This window comes from Grammomys surdaster, unplaced genomic scaffold, assembly GCF_004785775.1.
Source record: "Grammomys surdaster isolate TR1022 unplaced genomic scaffold, NIH_TR_1.0 193, whole genome shotgun sequence".
Classification (NCBI taxonomy): Eukaryota; Metazoa; Chordata; class Mammalia; order Rodentia; family Muridae; genus Grammomys; species Grammomys surdaster.
In genome coordinates this window covers 10,504,410-10,527,618 of record NW_021604638.1, presented here as the reverse complement: position 1 = coordinate 10,527,618, position 23,209 = coordinate 10,504,410, and the positions used below count along the sequence as shown (strand labels likewise).

The 23,209-nt window shown below is 41.2% G+C and overlaps 1 protein-coding gene across 1 annotated transcript; it reads right to left on the bottom strand.

Moving 5' to 3' along the window:
* Positions 1-6,498: 6,498 nt before the first annotated feature.
* On the bottom strand, positions 6,499-7,573 carry LOC114623084 (seminal vesicle secretory protein 3A-like). The gene is made up of 2 exons (XM_028769775.1): positions 7,501-7,573; positions 6,499-7,268 (listed from the first exon to the last, which is right to left on the bottom strand). The coding sequence occupies exons 1-2, from the start codon at positions 7,571-7,573 to the stop codon at positions 6,499-6,501; spliced, it is 843 nt and encodes a 280-aa protein (XP_028625608.1).
* Positions 7,574-23,209: the final 15,636 nt, after the last annotated feature.

Sequence of the window (23,209 nt, the reverse complement as noted above, 5' to 3'; positions counted from 1 at the left end):
AGCAACAGCAACAACAGCAACAGCAGCAGCAGCAACAACAACAACAGCAACAACCACAGCAACAGCAACAGCAGCATCAACAACAACAGCAACAACAACAGCAACAACAGCAACAGCAGCATCAACAACAACAGCAACAACAACAGCAACAGCAGTAGCAACAACAGCAACAGCAGCAACAGCAACAGCAGCAACAACAACAGAGTAATGCAAAACCGAAAGTCTCCACGCATCTCTATTACTCCATGTATTCTCACTTTGGGATCAAACTTCTGTTTGTTTGGTACAGAAACTCTTATACATACAAATGGCCTAACATTTCAGATATTTTTTTGCTATGTTGTCTTTTTATTAGTTGATTGTAATATACAGCATTTGTGCTGTGTAACCATTTACTCTGACTCCTGACTTGAACCTTTGAGTTATTTCCATTTCTTTGTGCAGGTAAGTACCTTCAGGGAGCTCCAGTTGTTACATCACAAACCATTCTTGGAACTGAAATTACTAGGACTGAACGTGTAAGCAGTTTTCGGGTTCTTGGTATCTGTTTCCTATTGATTATAATCTATCATAATGCATATTTTACCCCTCCAGAGTAATCTGGTCTTTGAAAATGAATGGAGGGTGTAGTTTGTATTTTATTTATTAATTTAAATTATTTTTTATATCCCCTTACTCCTCCCAGTTCCTCCTCATTTTCCCTCCCCTCCAGATTCACTCCCTTTTTGCCTCTCAGTAGAAAAACTGGCTTCTATAGATAACAACCCAAAACGAAAAAATAAAATACAATGAGATGAAGCAAAAACTGTCATATTGAAGTTGGGCATGTCAACCCATCAGGATAAAAAGAGTCCCAACAGCAGGCACAAAAGTCAGAGACCCACTCATTCTCAGTCAGGAGTCCCACAAATAAACTAAACTAATAGCTATAGCAGATATGCAGAGGACCTAGTTCAGACAGGTGTAGGCCCTGTGCTTGCTGCGTCAGTCTCTGTGAGCTCATAAGCACCTTGCTTAGTTAATTCAGAGAGCCTTGCTCTCCTAATGTCCTCTATCTCCTCTGGCCCTTACAATCTTTCCACCTCCTTTTCCACAGGATTTCCTGAGATCTGTGGGAGGGATTTGATGGAGGCCTTCAATTTTGACTTTCTCTCTACATAATGTCTAGCTTTGCGTCTCTGCATCTGTTCCCCAAGATGGCCTTTTTAAAAGCACACTCCTTGCAATGGTTAATTTTAAAGATCAACTTGATATAACCTAGAATCACGCAAGAAGAGTCTCAATGAGGGCTTATGTAGGTCAAGTTGTCCTGTGGCCCATTGTGAGCGGCATCATTCCCTAGATTTGGATCCTGGATGGTAGAGTAGAAAGAGTAAGAGTAGAGAAAGCAAGTGGAACAGTAAGCATGCATGCATTCATTTCTTTTTGATCATTACTGTGGGTAAGATGTGATTAATTTCCTTAAATTCCTACCTTGCTTTTCCCACAATGATAGACAGTAGTCTAAAACTGCAAGCTGAAAACTTTTCCCCTAAATTAAAAAATAAAAGTGTTTTATCACAGAAATAGAAATGAAATTAGAACTCCTCATCTTACTGGAATGGTTGAGGTTTCATAGGTGAGCATATGAGACGTGTGCTTCTGAAAATAAACCAAAGAAAAGAGAAGATAGTTGAACTGAGGGATGGATGGGCTCCTCTAGACTGGTATACCTGCAGGCACCAGTAGACCCAAGCACTTGGTGTCTTAGTTTTTTACTACTGTGAACAGACACCATGACTAATGGAAGTCTGATAAAGGACAACATTTAATTAAAGCTGGCTTATAGGTTCACAGGTTCAGTCCATTATCATCAAGGCAGGAGCATGGCAGCATCCAGGCAGGCATGGTGCAAGAGGAGCTGAGAGTTCTACTTCTTCATCTGAAGGCTGCTAGTGGAAGACTTACTTCCAGGAAGCTAGGGTAAGGGTCATCAGCCCACGCTCACAGTGACACACCTATTCCAACAATACCACACCTCCAAATAGTGCTACTTCCTGGGCCAAGCCTATATAAACCATCACACTTGGCATAGCCTTTTAAAATTCCTATTTTTTCTCAAGGTGAGGGTTTTTTATTTTTAGATTATGACATAATCATAGCATCTGCCTCTTCCCTTTCCTCCCTCCAAATCCTCTTACATACCCCTCTTTGATCTCTTTCAAATTCAAATTCATGGGATCTTTTGCATTTATTGTCATGACATACATATACATACATGTCTAATCATACACACACACACACACAAGACCTATTCAGTCTATACCATATTACACATATGTATGTTTTCAGGGCTGACATTTGCCACTGCATAATTAATTGGTGTGCTCTTCCCTGAGTAAACTATTTCTCCTGCTGCCTGCACTCCTCCGTTACCTGTGGTTCTTTGTGTAGGATTTAGATCTTATGGGCCTTCCCCTTTCACTTTGGCCCATCTGCTGGTGCCATCCTTGTTTGGCTCAGGTTTAGGCAGACTTGTTGGTGAGGCTTAATGGGTGTAGCAACAACCAGAAGGACACAACAACCCTAAGAGTACAGTAGTGATACCTATGCGTTGCCAGGAACCAAGAGCTCTCTAACTGAATGTAAGGTCCACTCAACAAGAAGGAAACCATGACTAGAAAGCCAGCCAACTCCTCAGTGTTAATGAAGTCATGGATGTTGGAGGAGAATCTACAAACTCCACCTTATTAAACCAGCACTATTTCTAATAACAAACTCATTTGCCATAGTCCTCTGAAATACATCTTTTTCTGATAGTTCTAATATGTTTGTTTTTGAAACCTCATTAAGAAAAGGATTGTAGGGTTGATCTCGGGTAGGGTACAGGGTAAGTGAAGAACTCTGCCACCCAGCTTCTTTCTTCAATAACTTCGTTCAAATATGTATTGAACTTTGAGCATTTCCAAATTCTCCTCCAATTTTTTTCTCTTCTTCCCAATAATCTTCCTTCTGATGTGATGTCTTCTTCTGTCTTTATTTTCAACCCATTGAGCTTGATTAAGTTTGCTTGAATGAATATCAGCGGGGGTCATTTATTGGAACATGGGCAATTTATAAGCCACCCTCCACCCATCCCCTTAACTGTCCATAGGCCTCATTGAGATGTTCAGTTTTTTCTTTCCTATTGTGTCTTTCTTTCTTTCTTTCTTTCTTTCTTTCTTTCTTTCTTTCTTTCTTTCTCTCTTTCTTTCTTTCTTTCTTCCTTTCTTCCTTCCTTCCTTTCTTTCTTTCTTTCCTTCTTTCTTTTCTTTTCTTTTTCTTTTCCTTTTCTTTTCTCTTTCTTTCTTTCTTTTTTTTTTTTTTGCCTTTTTGGGTTTTTGGCTGTAGTTATGAGGTACATGCAGAGAGAAGCACTTTTATTCACTGTTGGTGGGAATTCAAACCAGCACCACCACTCTGAAAATCAGTATAGAGAATCCTCTAAAGATTAAGCACAAATCTACCAAATGACCGAGCTATCCCACTGCTGGGCATATTCCCATGGGACCCAGCATTCTACTCCATAGAGACTTGCTCTGCCATGTTCAGAGCCAGCGTATTCCCAACAGAAAATGAAAATGTATTTCATATACACAATGGGAAGTTATTCTGCTGTGAGGAAAAATGAAATCACAAAATTTGAAGGTAAATGGATGGATCTAGAAAAGATTATATTGAGTGAGCTAACCCAGATCAAGAAAGGCAAACAATGCATGTTCTCTCTCATCTGTGGTTCCTAACTCCAAATCCTCAGGTGTAAGTATACAACATGGAATAAATACAAAACCCAGGAACATACAAATGAGTCATGGGTGGAGAATAACGGATGGGGTGAGAGGCTTGAAGCCTACAGATGACATGGAGTCGGGGGTGGGAAATGGGGAGGGGATTCCAGTCAAGAGGAGGGATGGGGAGAGTGGCCAATAAAGACTGAGGGGAAGAGATGGGGGACAAGTAACACCAAAGATGTTTGCTAATACCTCGAGGAATCAATTTATTTTGTATTTACCTAAAATTATACTATATATATATGTGTGTGTGTGTGTATACATACATATGTGTGTACATATACATACAAATATATGTGTGTATATACACACATATATATGTACACACACACGCACACGCACACACACACACACACACACACACACACACACACACATATATATATATATATATATATATATATATATGTAGCTTAAAGAAAGATAAGCAACTTTGGGTTGACAGTGCTTACCATAAGAACTATATAATAACAAAAACCTCAGTTCCAGACATGAAATACTTTTTAATTATGGTTGGCCTGTATATTCCAAGTCACTGCCAAAACAATGCAAGCTATTAACGTAGCTTACATTGTTATATATTCTCTTGGTTACCCCTCAGAGGTTGGGAGTGGAATGAGACACTGCTCACTTAGGAGGCAACTCAGATGATTTGAGCTGGCTCTTACCTGAAGGCCTCTTCCCTTTTGTCTTGGCCTCTGTGGTACCAGAAAATGAGAGCTGCCAAGGGAAGGAAGCAACTCAACAGCCCTACCTAATTGCAGCACCCGTGAACCACAGCAACAACCAGCGTCTGTCATCTGTAAAGATGCGGTAAGTGGAGCTCACATGTTGGTAACGGGCAACATATGTATAGTTGGGGTAAGACTCACTCGATGTGAGAGAAATCAGATCTAGTTCTGGGAACTTATGAAACTCTCCAGGGTTACTGAGGCCATGGAACATAGAAAAGAATCAATTACCACCATTTTGCTAAACCAATATAATTCCTCTCAATCTTAAGCTTACACCCACAGAGATGTGTAGTTGCCACTCCTCATTAAAGAAGCCTCTCTAAACAAATGGAGACCATGACAGAAATCACCACAACTGGAAGCAGTGCAGAGATCAGTGGGGCTTCCTGACTCCAGTTTTACATCACAGATCCTGCCTTTAAGGCTCAGGGTACATTGGAGGAAAAAAAAAAAGGAAAAGGATTGAATGAGCAAGCCTGCAGTAAACAGACTAAACAGTATGAACTGGAAATTGTTTCATAATCAAGACCAAGATGATGACAATATCAATGTACACATGGAAACATAACATGGAAACATAAGGGAAGGATCCCAGGGTCCCCTCCCCAAACAAGGAGCGAAGGCAGCTCGTGACTCCGGGAAAAGAAGTGGCCTTTCCTAGGAATGAGCCCCATAATTAGCTGTACAATTCAGAGCAGTCATCCCCAAAAACACATACACAAAAACAACACACATAGACTCAGTAAGTTGTATTTGTATATATATTTGTGAATATACATACATATATACGTATTTAAAAACAGTAATCGAAAACAGAGACGGTATGAACTTAAGAGTTGGATGGGGCACGAGAGAAGACAGAAAAGTACTGGGGAGAGGATGGGGAGAGGACAGGACAAAGTGATGTATTCTGTTTCAATTGAAAAAAAACATTTTTTTTAAAAAGCAACTGATGTCAGGAAGGCTCTGTTTACTGGAGAGCACCTGTGTGAGGTTGCTCCAACTTTAGAAAGTCTCAGGAAGGAACATGTGATCAGGTCATGGCATCCATGCATGGTGTTGAGGACTACAGGGCAGTCAGCATCTTAAGGACATCACAGTCCACACAGGGCAGGTGTCTCCTATGGAGAGAGGGCATATATAGTAACACAGATTAGTGAGGGCTAGCAGACAGAGCCATGTGACCAGGTCCCTTGTCTGTCCGAGTTGTAGCCATTTGGGATACTGGCTGCTACTGACCACTGGACCCACAGTTCTGTTGCTTGCCTTCCCTTCACATAAAGTGCCCCTTAATGTAAGCATGAATGTAGCACTCCCTTTTGCTCCTCAGGCTTCAGACTTCTCTCCTGACAAAGCAAGCACCCCTGTACCTGATTCCTCAGCACCCTGAAGTGCCACTTCTCACAGCCTCTGGACCACAAACAAGGATGGTCCATGGGCTCACTTATCTCCCGTATTTACAAAGATGCTTCAAAACCCTCGTGGGTCTCTGGTCTCAAAATGATAAGTATGCCCTAAATGGCATTGAAGAACATTAACTGGTGTGGGAAACAAAACCAACAACACTTTGTAGCAATGTAGCAAGAAACTGAGCCTTATGAATCCAAAGCATAAGAAGTCACCAAAATATATCTTAAATTTACGTGATTGTATGAGTGGTGCATGTTCGAAGAACTAATGGCTACGTGTGTAGAAAATACTAAGGAGAAGGATTCGAGACATCGTGGTAGCCCAGGCAGTTTTCTCTGCCTCTGACAGGTGCTTGCTGCATTCAGCAAGAGCTGGAGCTCAACTCCATAAGGTGTGCATCTCAGCACATCCACTGCTGTAGGTATCACTACCATCCCACGGGGAGGCCCAGGGAGTCCGCCATGCACCACCTAGAAACACTGGGGTAGTCGGGTCTCCTGGTTACTAAGATACTTACCTCTAAATGTGTCTTCATTCTTGAAAGGTTAATGAATGTATTGTCCAGTGAAGGTGTCTGGGTATAAAATTAACCCTCCTTTTGGACAGTAGCACATCCCGGGACTATGGTGGAAAGATTTCGTGTGATGAACGCTGCCCTGTAGCTGCTCTTGAAACTGCACAAAGTACCCATGATTGGGTTGGGAGCGGTGTCTAAACTGTGGGAAGAATGCTGCTGTTTTCCTGGACCGGCCACGCTTTCCCTTGAGCCTGTGAGCCTTTGCCCGCTGTTGGCGCACTTGGGCCAGGTCTTCATCCAGGCTGTATCCTTTGACCTTGATTTGCCGAGGAATGGCTTCTCGGAGATGTAATGGTGCTTTGTAGGACTTCAGAGAGGCTCCGTGGGATTTCAGCTTGGTTTGTGATTTCACCTGCCCTATGGTCTTTAGCTGGCCTGTGGTCTTTAGCTGGCCTGTGGTCTTTAGCTGGCTTGTTTGGGACTTCAGCTGGACTGCATGGGATTTCACTTGAGTTTGGGATTTTATTTGGGACTGAGATTGCGGCTGGGATTTTTGTTGGGCAAGCTCATCTTCTTCATCACAAACTATGTCTTCCTTTAAACCTGTCTGTTCCTGTGAACTGTGAGCCTCTCCCATGTCAGCATCAACATCCTGGCCATATGCATGGTGCTTAGTTTGCACAAAGATGCTTTCTTCAGGGGCCTCTTCCTGTTCTTCTTTGTGCCCATAGAGAAACTGGCCATTTCCGAGAAATACGAGTGGGGATGTTTTTACTACAAAGTGTCCTTTTGTCCCACCTGCTAATGGATGACAAGAATCTTTGAGTTACATTATCTGTACAGCTCCCTTGCAAGTCTCATCCCAGAATTCCCCATCAACCCACTGGCGTACCCACAGGTATGTGGGTGTGGGTGGAGAACACTCAAAGTCCATCAAGATCACCCCATGGAGGCTTCTTCTCACTGCCAGAACACCCTTATGGACATTCTCCCTGAGTGCCTTTCTTTCCAGGCCGCTCCCTGAACTCACCATAGATTTCTATCCCAGCTGCTTTCTTCTCTAGAAGGAGGAGCAGAGAAAGGCTGAGGAAGATGGACTTCATCTTAGCAGGAAGGGCCTTCACTGAGAGCTCAGCTGGTCTCCTCATTTATATGTTCTTTGCTGGGTGCAGAAATGTGGCTGTAGTCACAAAAGGCATCGCCTGTCCTTACTTATCTGGCTTGCTGGCTTCTCCCTTATTCTCAGTAGGAGATGTAGTAAACATTCCTAGAGACTAGAGACACATGATGTCAGAGTCTTTGTCTTACCCCGACAAGTCCCAGAAGAACTTTAGATCTTTATCGCCACCTCAAGATCATCACATGATGTTTCCAGGAGAAATTCAAGGCAGAGATCACAGGAGTAACCAGAGCCCGTCCAAGATTTTCTAGTTCAAGTGTGGGGTCTTGTCAACAGAGTTCTGAGCTTGATGCTGCATCAAAAATATAATATGCACTTTTGTTTCCTTTCAAATGAGATGGACACAGATCTGTTTCAGGTGAAAAGGAAACAGGAAAGAAGGTATGTTTATGGAATCTAAAGAAAATTTCAAAAATAACCAAGATATAACTGCATAAAAGTAACTCTAAAATGCCTGCCCTTACTACTGCCCTATGTGAGAATCCCCCAGTGATTCCTGTCATTAGTAGCTTTGATGAGAGACTCTGAGTGAGGTATGGCAGCCCTCATCTGCAGGTAGGAGAGAGCAGAGACGTGCTCAAGAGGACTCCGTGGTTATGTATTCAGTAGTGTCAGCATTGGGGCTGCATCTCAAGAGTGAGTGGAGCTGCAGAGGGATGTTCAGGTATGGGAGAAACCATGTTTGGCTGGAAACAGGATGACTGTTGGAACACGGGGAAGGAAACTGGCTTCCTTAAATATGTTCTTGAAATCATCTAAAATCCACATTACCTCCTCGATGAGGAAAATCTCTTTTGCAGATGCATAACCCCTTTCCACCGGTCACTACTTATGTCTGCCCTCCCTGGTGAATGTGTTAGTAGAAGAGTGTGAGAATGTCCTGAGACTGGATGCAGTGGGATCCTCTCCACTTCCTGGAAACGTGAAGTCTCCTGCATCTGTGAGAAGACCTTGCAGGAACTTGCAGGAATCACCATGGATTCGGTAAAGTTCATAAGGCAGGCCTGAGCTTTCCCAGGCACCCAGTGGTGTGGACAGAGCAGGGAAGAGTCAAGCATCTCTGCAGAGAGCCTGCATGCACCCAGCCCTGCCCTGCAGGGGGATGCAACAGAAGGCTGGTGAAAAAGTGTTTTAGGTCATTCTATCTCCAAGTGTTGATTTACCTGGAACAATGCTGTGGAAGGGGTTAAGGCAAAGCTTCATGGGAAGAACAAAGATGCAGGCACTAAGCCATGCAACAGAACACTCGGATGCTGGCTTTAATCTAGGAGCTCTGGGCTCCTCCTAATCTTATCTCTGTGCTCCAATCCTGAAGATAACTCATCCCTCAGTAGAGATGCCAGTCACAAGATTTGACATTACCAAGAAGTCCGGTTGCTTCCTCTTCCTGCTTGCTTCTCCCCTACTCCATGCACTTCCCTTGAGAACAAACCAGGAAGAACTCTTCTATGGTGAGCTGACTTGTGGCAGACAGGGTCTGGAAAATGCATCATTTTAACAGGTCAACAAACCAGTGTCCAAATTTAACCCCTTCTACAAAAGATGACAGTCCTTCACCTCAGTGTCAAAGCAGACTTCTTTGCTCTGTTCACTTCCCCACCTCTGATATTCTCAGCTGTCAAGGCCATTGCCTGGTTGTTTGCTGTCTTGGGTGAAAGTCTTCTAGAGTGAATGGGGAACTTGCTAAATCCACATCTTGAAATTCACTGGGACATGCAATGGATTTGGTACCCGAAGAACGAGTGGTTGTAATGTGAACACAGCTCCAATGCTGAGAAGTGACCCTTGAGGCAACCGAGCCCCCAGCTTGCACAGAATCCCTGCTGGAACTGCAGGGAGCACCATGGATTCCGTAATGACTCACAATGTCCTCCCCTAATGTGCTTGGAGCTGCAGGAAATTAATGGTTGTGAAGACGAGCATTGATATTCTCCAGAGACAAGGCCCCTAATAGGTTATCCAGTCACAAACAGGACAGTTCTAAAACTGTATCGTTGAGGTCAACACTAAATGGTTTCAACATGTTGTATTTCTATGTGCACACACACATAAAACAATGTATGTTTTATGATATATATTATGCGTATGTAATGATAATCATTAAAGTAGAGGTTATGAATTTGAAAATGAATAAGGGAGATATAGGAGGAGCTAGGGGATTCCTGGAAATGATGTAAATCAGTACTCACGTATGAAACTCAAGAAATGCTCAAATATATCAAAGGAAGGTACACATTTGGGCGACTATGGAACTGTGGGTTCATCTGTGAGGAGTAGGGGGAGGAGTGAAGGGGATCAAAATACAACGTATGAAATTCCCCAAGAATTAATTTTTAAAATATGTGTAAAAGCCCCATTCTCAGGCAAAGAGAATTGTGATGGCTCAAGGTAATGAGGCATTTTGGACGGAATCCTGAAACCAAAAATATTAGGAAAGAACTGAATCATCATGCAGAGGACAACATGACGTTAGGTAGTACCCGAGTAGCAATGTTATCCATTAGCTGTGCCAGCTGCACCGCAGGGCAAGCATGGGATGCCAGCACTGCCAGGCAGGCTTGGGATACCCTTTTGCCTGAGCCTGTTGAGGTCTCGCTCCTACTGTGACCTAGCAGGACTCTTCTGGTCATTTCACACTGCATGCTCACCTCCACCAACTGGGAATGATTCCACCTTAGCTCTTCTTTTACTTGTCTCTTAATTTGCATACACATGTCTGGGTCCTACTCTATTCTTCAACACCTAGAGCACATAAACTCTAGAATTATAGTTTTTTTTAAAGTTTACTGAGAAATTCATTTCTAAGAATAATAAAATACTGAGTTTATAAAATGTGGCAAATGGTTCCTATCATTTGTTTTAAAGGAGACCATTACAAAAACTATAACTAATCAAAATGCAGACCAGGAACCCAGTCCCAAGTGACACATTCACAGCACTCTTCTCCACTTAGATTCATGGATCACTTCAGGAGGTGAGGTGTAAGGGTGGTAAGACCCCGATGAGCATGCAGTTTGCTTTGAGACAGTGTCTCTTAGAAATGTCACAAGCTACACCCATAACTTCTTACCAGTGTGGCTGCCTAAACCTGATCTAAACAAAAACAACAACAAAAGACTTAGTATTGTGAAAGGGGGAAAGCTCATGATGTCTCAACCCTAGACAAAGGACTACAGGCAACTTAAGAATGCTCCACGGGAGAGGCAGGCTTCCCCAGCGAAGAACACACCTATTACTTAGCCAATACCAGCTCTAGATTTTTTTAAAGACCAATAACGTTCAAACATATCTATAAAATAATCAGAAAAGGTACAAAAACCTCAGTTTGTATCCCCTTTGGTTTTCTGCCGAGTTTACTATTTTAGGAAAACCCTTTCCCATTATTCAGTTTCTGCACCAAAAAAGAAGGATGCCAGAGAGACTGACTGACCTAAGGACTCCTTCCTTCCCTTTACTAATGGAGGGTGAAAGAGATTTTAGAGGCCATGGGGACTTAGATCAGAATAGGGCACAATGTTGTGATAACTGAACCATGAGAAAGAAGGGGCCCAAGAGACCAGTGAGAACAGGTTGTTTTCAGATGAGCAGAAGCTTTGAGTGCATGGCATCTTCTTTAGCCTTGTCCCTGATGGTCCCATTCTGTCACTTTGGAATGTTTTCCTCCACACTACACACCATTTTTCTGAGCTCAGATAAACTGAATTCATCAAGTATAAGCATTCTTAGAAGTTAGCTCTACAACATGGTTCTAACTTGTGTTCTCTCCCAGGGCACTCTCCGAATTGGAGAACCCATAATCCTCCTCCCTAGAACTCAGTGATTATGTCCTAGATGTGAGGAGATGGTTTGCCATATCATTTGTTCTGCATGAAATGTGAGGCTGTGGGGCCAGGAAAAATGTCAAGACTGTTGAACACTGGGTACCTACCTGACGTTATCTTTTAATGTTGGTACCTGATTACCCACTAGTAGGGCAACAGTCCTGGGTGGAAGATGGTTTCCCTGTATCATTCTGCACGTGGAACATGATGTCTCTCAAGTATCCTCTAGGCTGGCCACTGTCTGCTCTATTCTTTTATTTGTCTGTTTTTCTGAGAGATGACTATGCGACCTCAGACAGGGTATCAGGATGCTACTGCATGTTTCCCTAGCAAATCCAGGTCTGAAAGAAAGATAGGAGATTAGCGACAGTAGGGGCTATGAGTAGATATACTAAAAGCAAATTATAGAAGTGTATGAAAATGATGCTATACAACCCAATACCATATACAGTGAGCATATGCCAAGGGGAAATTTTTATGAAGGTTACAAAGGTGGGAATATTTGTTTCCTTCTATCACCACATTCTTGATATCTGTTGTATAGACCAAGTCTCCGTGAGTGACAAATGGACCTGTTAAACGACTTTAATCATGCCTGTCAGATCCTAAATCCACCATTCTCTCCGTGCTTCTGATGTCTCTCTGAGGTTTCCCTTGCACCCTTGAAAAGTGTTGGGAAATTCAACCAGAATGACTGCTCTGGCCTTTTATCATTTAGGTAGTATTACTGAGGTTTGGAGTGAGCGAGAGAAGAGAATGTGTCCTTATCATGACTCAGGAATAAAGCTGAGGTCAAGAAGATGTCACAGTGCTGAGTTTTTCATTAAATATAGAATGGAACCAGAATGAGACAGGAAGGTGGACAGCTGAGTGAAGGTGAAACCGCTCTAATCCTTGCTCATGTGCACAGCGACTGCTTGTGCACAGCATCTGCACATGTGCACAGTGTCTGCTCACGTGCACAGAATCTTAGAAGGGCAGAAGCAAGGCCCGATGGGAGCCTAAAACCAGTGGCTTCTTGAACCAAAGTTATTTTTGCTAGTGCCTTCAACCATACTCTGGTGATCATATTTCTTTAATACTTTCCATTGGAAGACAATAGCAAGTTGCAGTTGTTAAGAGAGCTGTGGTCAGGCATGACTTGGCATCTGTCTTCGTCAGGGTTTCTGCTTCTGTGATAAAACACTATAACCAGAACAACTTTGTGTGAAAAGAGTTTATTTGACTTACTCTTGTAGGCAACAGCTGTTCACTGAGAGGGAAGTCAGAACAGGAACTCAAACAGGGCAGGAACCTAGAGGCAGGAGCTGACGCAGAAGCCATGGAGGGGTGCTGTTTACTGACCTCCTCCTCATAACTTGCTCAGCCTGCTTTTCTATAGTGCCCAGGACCACCAGCTCCAGGGTGATACCACCCACAGAGAGCTGGACCCTTCCACACCAATTATCATTCAAGAAAATGTACCACAGGTTTGTCCACAAGCCAGTCTGATGAGGTCATTTTCTCAACTGAGGCTCTCTCTTCCAAAATGACTCTAGCTTGTGTCAAGCTGGCATTAAACTAGCCAGCACAGCATCAAGCTGATAGCGTTATACGTTACTGTTTGATGGTGGATCGTGTCCTAGTCCAGAAGTTTAGGAATCTGAGCCACTTTTGGTGTATGCCTGTTCTGCTGAGTGAAGTTGAGAAGATATGTCCCCATTGATGAGCCTGTACATGTAGTACAAAGCAAAGGACGAAACAACACTCAAGAAATATTATTGTCCCCTTTGTCCATCAAGATCATTTTGTGAATCAGGTGTCAATATCCCCAGAGAGGCTGTGTAGAGGCAGCAATGTGAAACATTGCTTTTGAAGACCTGGGTCTCCCAGGATAAAAACGGCAAACCTATCCAATAGAAATTAAAAAAAGGTATGAAATTTAAAAAGCAGGCTGTCTAAGAAGTGGTTCTGCAGAGGAGTAGGTGGACAAGAGAAGGTAACGGGCATGCACGCAGCATGGAAGTCAAATAAACAAGTTCATGGCAATTTGTGGCAGCATGCATAAAACTTAATAAAAATTCAAGCCAGACAAAAATCTCAGTGAGATGAGTTGGGAGAGGTAGGAATTATGTTCTCACCCCTAGCTAAGCAGCTATTGGTAACTAGGAGAGGAAGAGCTGGTTCTTTAGCTCTGAGTGACTTGACCAGTCTCCAAGACAGGCGTCCAACCCAAGAATATTTGGGCAACGTACATTGAACTCAATGAATTAACAAAGAGAAAACGTGAGCTGGGTGGTTAAAAAGGAGGGGTAGATCTAGGAGAAGTTTGGGACGTGACTACAGTCAAATACATTGTATGAAATTCTCAAATAATTATTGCAAATATTATTCAAGAAAGAAATTAAAGTCGAGAGAAACTGAGTATCTTGCTCAAAATTGTGCAACTAATACAACTCTTGAAAAACAAAATCTCAGAAATAGTATTAGAATAATAATGATGATGGTAAAAGCAGTATGGTGAAAGCGTGAATTATAACATACTGAAGGGGGTGGAGAGATGGCTCAGAGGTTAAGAACACTGGTTGTTCTTCCAGAGGTCCTGAGTTCAATTCGCACAACCACACAGCAGCTCACATCCATCCATAACCTCAGTCCCAGAGAATCTGACACCTTCTTCTGGTTTCTGTGGGTACCAGGCACACATGTGGCACACAGACCTACATGCAGGCAAAAGGCTCAAAACATAAAATAACAAATTACAATGAAAAATAAAATACCAACAAAAGAAATTGAGCCAAACAGATAGTTGTTCCATGATCACAGATTGCTAATATTGTGGAAAAGGCCATCTTACCAAAAAGAAATCTTCAGAATAATAAATTCAGACTAATATGTATCACAATTTTTATGTCATCCTTCATGAAAGTATAGAAAGAAATCCTAAAATTCTTGTTTAAAAATTTAAATCAATCCTGAGCAGAAATGGGAAATCTGGAGCAATAGCAAAAGAAATTTCCCTGCCAAACTGTACAACAGAGACTTAAAGTTGAAACCAGCAAGATAGATACACAATACACACAAATACAAAAGAAAACACACAGAGCAATGGGATAGGATGGAGAACTCAGAAATAAACTCATGCAGTTCTGGCCAAAAAGGTGCCACATTAGCTAAAGACAGCTTTTTAACAAATAATTCTGACAGCATTGGCTATCTACCTGTGGATAAGTGTAACAAACTACTGACCCATGTCCTGTACAAGATTATACTCAAAATCAACCAAAGACTTTAGTATAAGACTCGAAACACTGGAAACTCTACAGAAAAATATAGGGAAAGTAAAGTGTAGATCTAGGCAAGGGTTATAAGTTTCAAAATGCTCAGGAAAAATTAGCAAGTATTGACAAAGGGGATTTTATGGAATAAGAGTTTCTGCACTGAAAAGGGAAGTACAGATGGAAAAGAGAGCTTACAGAATGGAGAGGTCTCTGAAACTGCACACTTGAGATCATGTTTTAATTGTATTAAAGTACTCAAAAGTCAAGATTATGAGAGCTCCTTCATTCAGGAGGCACAGGCACGGGCATCTCTATAAGTTTGAGCCCAGGCTGGTCGACAGAGCAAGCTCAGACTCAGTTTGTCTCTCAAACAAACAAACAAACAAACAAAAAGAAAAATTATGCACGAAAGCCCCCAAATCATCTAATCAACGTGGAGAAGAATTGGATAGACAGTGCTCAGAACAAACACAAATGACTAGGGAATATTTGAAAAAGTTTTCAAGTCCTTATTCAACAGCTAACAAACAAAATAATTTCCTGACTTACTGTGGATATACCAAATGGAACACACATACTTGAAGATTCAAAGATAAGTCTCCCAAATGAAAGAAAAAACATGATTTTTATCTCTGTGGGCCTTTTTTTTTTTTAAAAAATAAAGCTCTTTGTCTATTGTAGGTATTAAGCTTCTGTCAGATGTATATCTGGTACACATTTTCTCATTCCACAGGCTGTCTCTTCAGCAAAGTCAGGGTTTCATTTACTGTAAAGAAGCTTTTTAGTTTCATGAGGTTCCATTTATTAATTGTAATCTATGTATTCATTAATAATTAATGGTTTCAATTAATGATTGTAATTATTAATAAATTCCATTTATTAATGCTTACACTACTGAAATTTTTTCTTTAATGAGTAGGAGACATCTCTTTTTATCTCTTCTGATTAGTTGTAACTTGAAGTATATTAGAATAGCTACATGGCTTGCTTCTTAGTTACATCTGTTTGGTACATTTTTCCCTACTTTACCCAAAAGTGTCCGTCTTTGATGGTGATGTATGTGTCTTGGTGGCAGCAAAAAGACAGATTTTTTTTCTAATCCATTCTGTTAAGTCTTTGTCTTCTTATTTGTGGAACAGGGATCATTAATATAAAATTTCTGAGTTATTATTGAAAACTGTGTATTCATTCCTGTCACTTTGTTGACTTTGTAGGCTTGTATTAGCCTCTTTTGACCGTGTTCTGCAATTGTTTGTTCCCTGTACCTTGTTGCTGTGTATAGCCTTCTCTTCAGACCTGAGTATTCCTTCCAGCCAGCGTCTTCTTGTAGAGCTGGCTTAGTGGTCATACGTTCCTTTAATCTTTTTTTTTTTTAAATCATGGGACACTTTTATTTCTTTTAGTACTTGGAATTTTCTTGGCCTTTCTGGCTTTAAAGATTACTGTTATTGTTGCCGTTGTTGTTACCTGTTATTCCAATGAGCCTGTCTTTATAAGTTCCTTGACATTTCTGTCAGTTTTAAATATCTTTTATTATCTTTTTTAAAAATGTTTTAACTATATCATAGAGATTTTTTTCCTTATCTTTTCTATTGGGTGTTCAGTGAGCCTCTTGTGCACAGAAGGACATCTCTTTCTTTAGGTTTTTGACTTTTACATGCTATTTCTGAAGGTGTTCTCTATGCCTTTGCTCTGCCGTTCTTTCATCTGTCCTCTAGGGCCACAACCCAGAGGTTACATATTTCTCAGTGTCTCAAAACTCTCCCATGGTTCCCCTGAAGCATCAAAAAGAATTCGCATTGAGCTTTGCTGAATGATTCCATGCCTTTACGTGTTCTCCACCCACCACTTTCCGATTTCAACATGACCCATTCTATGGGTGAGGCTTTCCCCTGAAGTTTTTTTAGCTGTCTTATTGCGGTTTTTGTTTGGATTTCTTGAGTTCATTCTGTGTCTTTCTATCCCTGTGTCATTTGTCAGCACAACATATTTGTTTATTTGAAAGAATTACAAGCACAAAGTTATAAGATATATATGAAAGTTACACGATTTATATGAGGAAGTTTTTTTGTAGTGTACAACAGCAGAAAGACATACACTTGTACTGTGGAAAGTTTGATCATAGTACCATTACTTTATACCATGAAGGGACAGTCTTCTTCAGTCCCAACTTAATGTCTTTCAGAAATCCTGGAAACTGTGCAAAATGATCTCAGGTGTTGATAATGATTGGCTAGGAGTTGGAGATATAAAAGAAGGTCTCTGATATGATGTACTTTTGTAGAATCCAGGAGATAATGACAGTACCCCCTGCATAGTACAGGGGAAGAAACCAGCATTTACAGATAAGTAAGGTGGGTTGTGCCTTTTATAACTCCAGGGACACCCACTTGGGAAATATATAAATTAAGAACTCAACTCAGCCTTCAGTCAAGATCTCTTCTGGCAAGATGAAGTCTACCAGCTTGTTCCTCTTTCCTCTGCTCCTCCTTCTGGTGACAGGAGCCATTGGGAGAAAAACTAAGGGTGAGTAGGAAGAGTTGATCTGGGGGAGAAAAAAACAATGACAGTTCTTTAAAGGGTACTCTGAGGATATAAAAAGTGTTACTTTCTTGAGACTCTAATTTCTGATGAGAAGTTAGTCTTTGCCAGCTGTAACCACAGCTTTTGTATGGGTATCACTGAATTGATGAACCAAGAGTCCAAGATGGAGACTGTAAGAGAACAGTTGAAAGTCATGTAACTTAAAGATTCGAATTGTCCATTTTAAGGACAATATTTCTGACTAGACAAAAGATCAAGGAGTTTCTAGATAACAAAAAGAAGGCAAATTGCACCACAAGATAGGTTACTAATCAAAGCAGGAACCACGGGTTGTTTGCAGTGTCCTGATTTACAACTACCCCAGACTATATAGAAATATACACTTAGAGAACAAAGCATGTTTTTCTCTTATCAGAAAAATACTCGCAGTCTGAAGAGACTGTCCAAAGTGAAAGCTTTGTGTCAGGCGTTGGAGACAAAGGCCCTGCATCAAGTACTTCTGATGACCTATCGCATGATAAGCCACATGGCTCCTTTGGTGAGGAGGCTTCTGAGGAAATAAGTAGTAGTAGAAGGAGTAAGCATGTCTCTAGGAGTTCCAGTGACTCGAATATGGAAGGTGAGAGTTCATTTTCAAAGAGAAAGAAGAGCCGGTTTGCTCAAGACGTAGTCCGCTGATACTGCATTGACCAGCTGGAAGTCTGGACCGACATGCTGGTAAGGATTTTACTCAGTGAGGCAGATGCCCACTCAGTTTTCAGAAGCTGTGCATGGCGGAGACTTGATGTACCAGGGAGGGTGATACCCAAGAGGACCCCAATCTGCTCAGAGGAGAAAGGAAAGGGTGAGGGGAATGGAAGAAGAATTGTGGAAGAGGGTGACTGGGAGGTGGCAGTGAGTGGAATGTAATGTGAATAACTAAAATAACAACAACAACAACAATTATTTGAATCAAAACAACAACACAAAAAGAAGTTGGGTGTGGGTACTCCCTAGGTCATTATGGGATTGATCCTCACTGTCCGTACTAGGGAAGCTGTGGAGTATGACATCTGAGGAGGTGAGAAAAGTACCTAGCAGAGCAGAGAAAGATACCTGGGCTGGGACTGTGTCCTGAATTCCTACCTTTGGTGTGTATTGTTGATGGTTTTCTCTTGCATAATCCAACAAGGTGAAAAAAAAAGTGAGTGCCCACTACAGTTATAAGCTTATAACCTTAATCATTCTTATAGTCTTATTTGTCAAAGGCTAATTTCTTACTTACCATGTTGGAAGTTTTATAGTTAAGAGCTTCTTTGAATGACCACACACATTCAGGAATCAGATTCCTTTCCCCTCTCAGTAAAAGAAAGGTCTGAGTACAAAGAGGAGTCCTTGTTTGTGAATCAGAGGAGATGAGAAGTGAGAAATAGCAGGGACAATCGAGAAATAGGAGGAGAAAGCGAGAAGGAGAATCCAAGGGCACTTTGTAGGTCCCTTGTGCAGCCACAGTCACTCTCCATGGTCTCCACTCTGCCTATTACTCTCTCTCTTTCACTAGGAGCCACATCTCCTGAATGAAGCCCGTGATATCTTCAGCGTTCAGGTCCCATGTGTTCCCTGGATGGCATTTCTTTCTCGCGCTTGTTTGTCTTGAAGTTCTTAAAGCTAACATTTATTCCGGAACTTACTTTTCAATAAAGAGATAACAATCTGCATCATTAACTTTTGACTCCCGAGACCTCTTGGCTCTGTCACATTTAGGGGCTGGGCGGGATTCCTGTACTTTAAGTTCCAAAATGAAGGAGGTGACCTTCTTATATCACTATGGTGAATAATAATACAAGATACATTTTTTTAAAAATTCTGAATAGAATCCCAACATTCAACATAAGGATCTGGGAATCCGTCGGTCACTGAATATGCCATTAACCCTAATCTCCTCCTGACCTTTTTGGTAGTGGGGCTTCAAACTTGGGAAATGTCAGAGAAAACACATTCAGAAAGGCCACAGTAAATACCTTATCTGTTGGTGCCTCCAATCCCATTGGTCCACAGTGGACATACCCTTGCCCTTGGTTCAAGTATCTTGCTCATTGTAGAGATTTCTTTAAGATTTAATGCCCCTATGTGTGAGATTCGAAGCATTTACTGCTTATACAAAGAGAATATACTTAACAATTCCATTTGGAAGGGACACATCAGGGTACCAGAAATAATGATTGGAGAGGGGTAGCTTCAAGGTATAAACCCTAATGCCCATACAGCCTTAGTGCCAATATTTAAGGAGGACTCCAGGAAGGAATCCTCCAGAAGCAGAAATCACCGTGAAGAAGAAAACAAAACAAAACAAAACAAAACAAAACAACAACAACAAAACCAAGTAGGCTTGTGGATGAGGAGTTAGTTTCCTGTTCCATATCTGCAACATATCTATTGTCAACCAAATCTATCTTTTTCTCCAAAATTAAAGCTCTAGGGTCTACAAGGATCTAATGTTACTATAGCAACCCCAAAGCTCACTTTGAGATAGTCGCTGAAACAGAATAAGGTCAGGACAGGTCTGCAGACAAACTGCACTGCTAGAGGTTCCTAATCAAGAATAAATTTGACTCTTGTGGAAAGGGAAGAGTAATTCTGAGTGTAAGAAAATGGCAACGGACCTGTCCCTGGTACTGTGTAAACCAAATAGTTACCAAAGCCACCCTTCCTCGGCACTAGAGAGTCAACTCATCCCTTCATTTGTGTAAATCCCATCCTTCTCTGATGTTAAGTAAGAAGTTTGGGCCTCTACTTCAATGCTTGGGTCAACACCTTGATGCATCAAGGAAATAGAGCCCTAAAGGAAAGACTTCTTTTACAGCTTTAGAAAAGAAGTTTGAGATCTGGACATACTGCGGAACATGAGCACACATGTTCCCCTAACACTTCCTGTAGGAATGGCCGCTCCTGTCTTGCATTTGTTGTAGTTGTGCCTTAAGAATATATGACTTTTCTGGGGGTCACAGTTAATAAATGGAGGAGACTTTTGTTTTTGATTAAAAGAATAATAATTTCCATTTCAATGCAATGAGACTTTGGAAAAGAGTTTTATAATTCTGAGGTACATTAAGCAAATTTTGCTTTGGGGAGGGCATATGGCAGCTTAAAAAAAAACGAACAGTAGGCACAAATTGGAAAATCTTAAAAAAAAAAAAAAGATAATTTTCTTTGTATATACCTATATACCACCTACCAAAACTAAATCAAGATCAGATGAGCAATTTAAATAGACATATAGCCCCCAGTGAAACGAAAGCATCCTAATGGGAAAAAAATAAAAGCCGAGAGCCAGATTACTTTCAGAATGCCCCAAATCATTCCGCAAAACATGAACAGAAGAAACACTTCTGAATTCTTTTTAAGAGGGCACAGTTACCCTATCAAAAACCACGTAAAGTCCCAGCAAAGAAAGAGAGTTCTAGATCAGTTTCCCTTATGAGCACAGATACAAAAATCCTCAATAAAATATCTGTAAACAGAATCCAAGAATATATCAAAAAGATCATCCAGCATGATCAAGTGGGCTTCATCCCAGAGATGCAGAAATAGTTCAACATATGTAAATAGATAAATGTAATCCACCATATAAGCAAACTGAACATCAAAACCACGTGATCATCTTATTTTATGCAGAAAAGGCCTTTGAAAAAATCCAACCCCCTTTAATGATGAAAGTCCCAGAGAGAGCAGGGATACAAGGTAGCGCAAGCCTCAAGATAATAAAGGTGATTTTTATTATCCAACATCAACCTAAATCGAGAAAAACTCAAAGCAATTCCACTAAAATCAGGAACAAGAAAGGATTGTGCACTCTCCATACCTATCCAATACAGTACGTGACATCTCAGCTGAGCGTTAGACAACTGAAGGACATCAGGAGAATGCAGAAGGAAAGGAAAGGAGTAGGCCGAAGTGTCTTTATTTGCAGATGACTGACTGCATACATAAACAAACCTGAAAACGTTACCAGAAAAACCCTACAGCTGAAAAACACTTTCATTCAAGTAGCTGGATACAAACCTAATACATAGCAACCAGTAGCCTTCCTGCATACAAAACACAAATAAACAGGGAAAGAACACCTTTCACAATAACTTCAAAAAGTATTTTTGGGGTGATTCTAACCAAGAAAATAAAAGATTTTTGTGATAAAATCTTTAAGTGTTTGAAGAAAGACATTGAAGAAGATATTAGAAGATGGAAAGATCCCTGATACTCGTGGATGGGTGGGATTGATATGGTAAAAATGGTCACCCTACCAAAACCAATGGTCAGATTCGATACAGTTCCTACCAAAGTTTCAACACAATTCTTCACAGAAATTGAAACAACAAATTTAAGCTTCATTTGGAAACACACAACAACACCAATAATAATAATAACAACAACAACAACAACAACAACTTTTAAAATCCTGAATATTGAAAGATCTGCTGGAGGTATTGCCATCCTTGACCTCAAATTGTACTACAGAGCTATAGTAATAAAAACAGCATGGCACTGGAATAAGAATGGGCACATGGATCAATGGAATCAAATTGAAAGCCCAGAAATAAGTCCACACACCTATGGACACCTGGTTTTTGATAAGGAAACAAAAAACACACACTAGAAAAAAAAGACAGCATCTTCAACAAATGGTGCAGCTCAGACTGGACAGTTGCATGTAGAAGAATGCAAACAGATTCAGAGTCATCACCCTGTACAAAACTCAACTCCAAATGGACCAGGGACCTCATCATAAGATTAAACACACTGGTTCTGATGGAAGAGAAAGTGGGGAATAGTCTTGAACTCATTGGCACAGGAAAAGACTTTCTGAACAGGACACCAATAGCACAGGCACTAAGACCAGCAATTAATAAATGGGACCCTGTAATACTGAAAAGCTTCTGTGTGGCAAAGGTCATCATCATTTGGACAAAGCAGCAGCCAATAGAAGCCTACAGAATAAGAAAAGAGTAATGACTAGTATTCATGGTACTAGAAGGTTCTGTGCACATGCCTAAAGGAGAAAGGTAAACACAGGCTCAGCTATAAACCCTTCCATCTAAATTGATGACCTCCCTGCAAGGTGTGCTAGTTCAACAGTGGCATAAAGTGTGTGTGAAGAACCAACCACTATCTGCCTGGATTTAAGACCCACTTTACGCACTGGACCCATCCCCAACACTGCTTGGATGGCCAAGAACCTAAGACTAGATAGTGTATGGACCCAGGGGAAAACTAAATACACTTGTTCTGCTAAAGGAACATAGAAAAAACATGACTCCTAAATACATTCTGCTGTACTCAGATCCATCTGTTTTTCAGCCATCAGAGAAGCTTTCTTCTGTGTGTGTGACTTGAAGCTAGACAATATAAATAGAGTGAGTTACCTTGAACTTTCAGTCGTTAAAGAGTTGCCTCCACCGGGTAGTGGTGGTGCACACTTTTAATCTCAGCACTTGGGAGACAGAGGCAGGCAGATTTCTGAGTTTGAGGCCAGCCTGGTCTACAGAGTGAGTTCCAGGACAGCCAGGGCTACACAGAGAAACCCTGTCTCAAAAAACAAACAAACAAAAACAAAACAAAACAAAAAGGCAAAGAAGATGCTTCCATCAAAATCAAATTCCTCCCCTCAGGACTATGGAATTTCCAGAAGAGGAGGCATAAAAAATTTAAGAGCCAGAAGAGATGGAGGACACCAAGGAAACAAAGCCTTCTCAACACAGCTGTATTGACACATATGAGCTCTCAGAGTCGTGCGGCATGCACAGGCCTGCATGGCCTGTTCCAGATGGGGTCCCAACACTGAGACACAAACCCCTTCCCATAACCCAGAAGCTGTCTCCAATTAGTAATCATTTGCAATGAAAAATTGGTTTTCTCTAACAGAGTTTCACTGGGGATACAAACTACTCACAAAGGGAG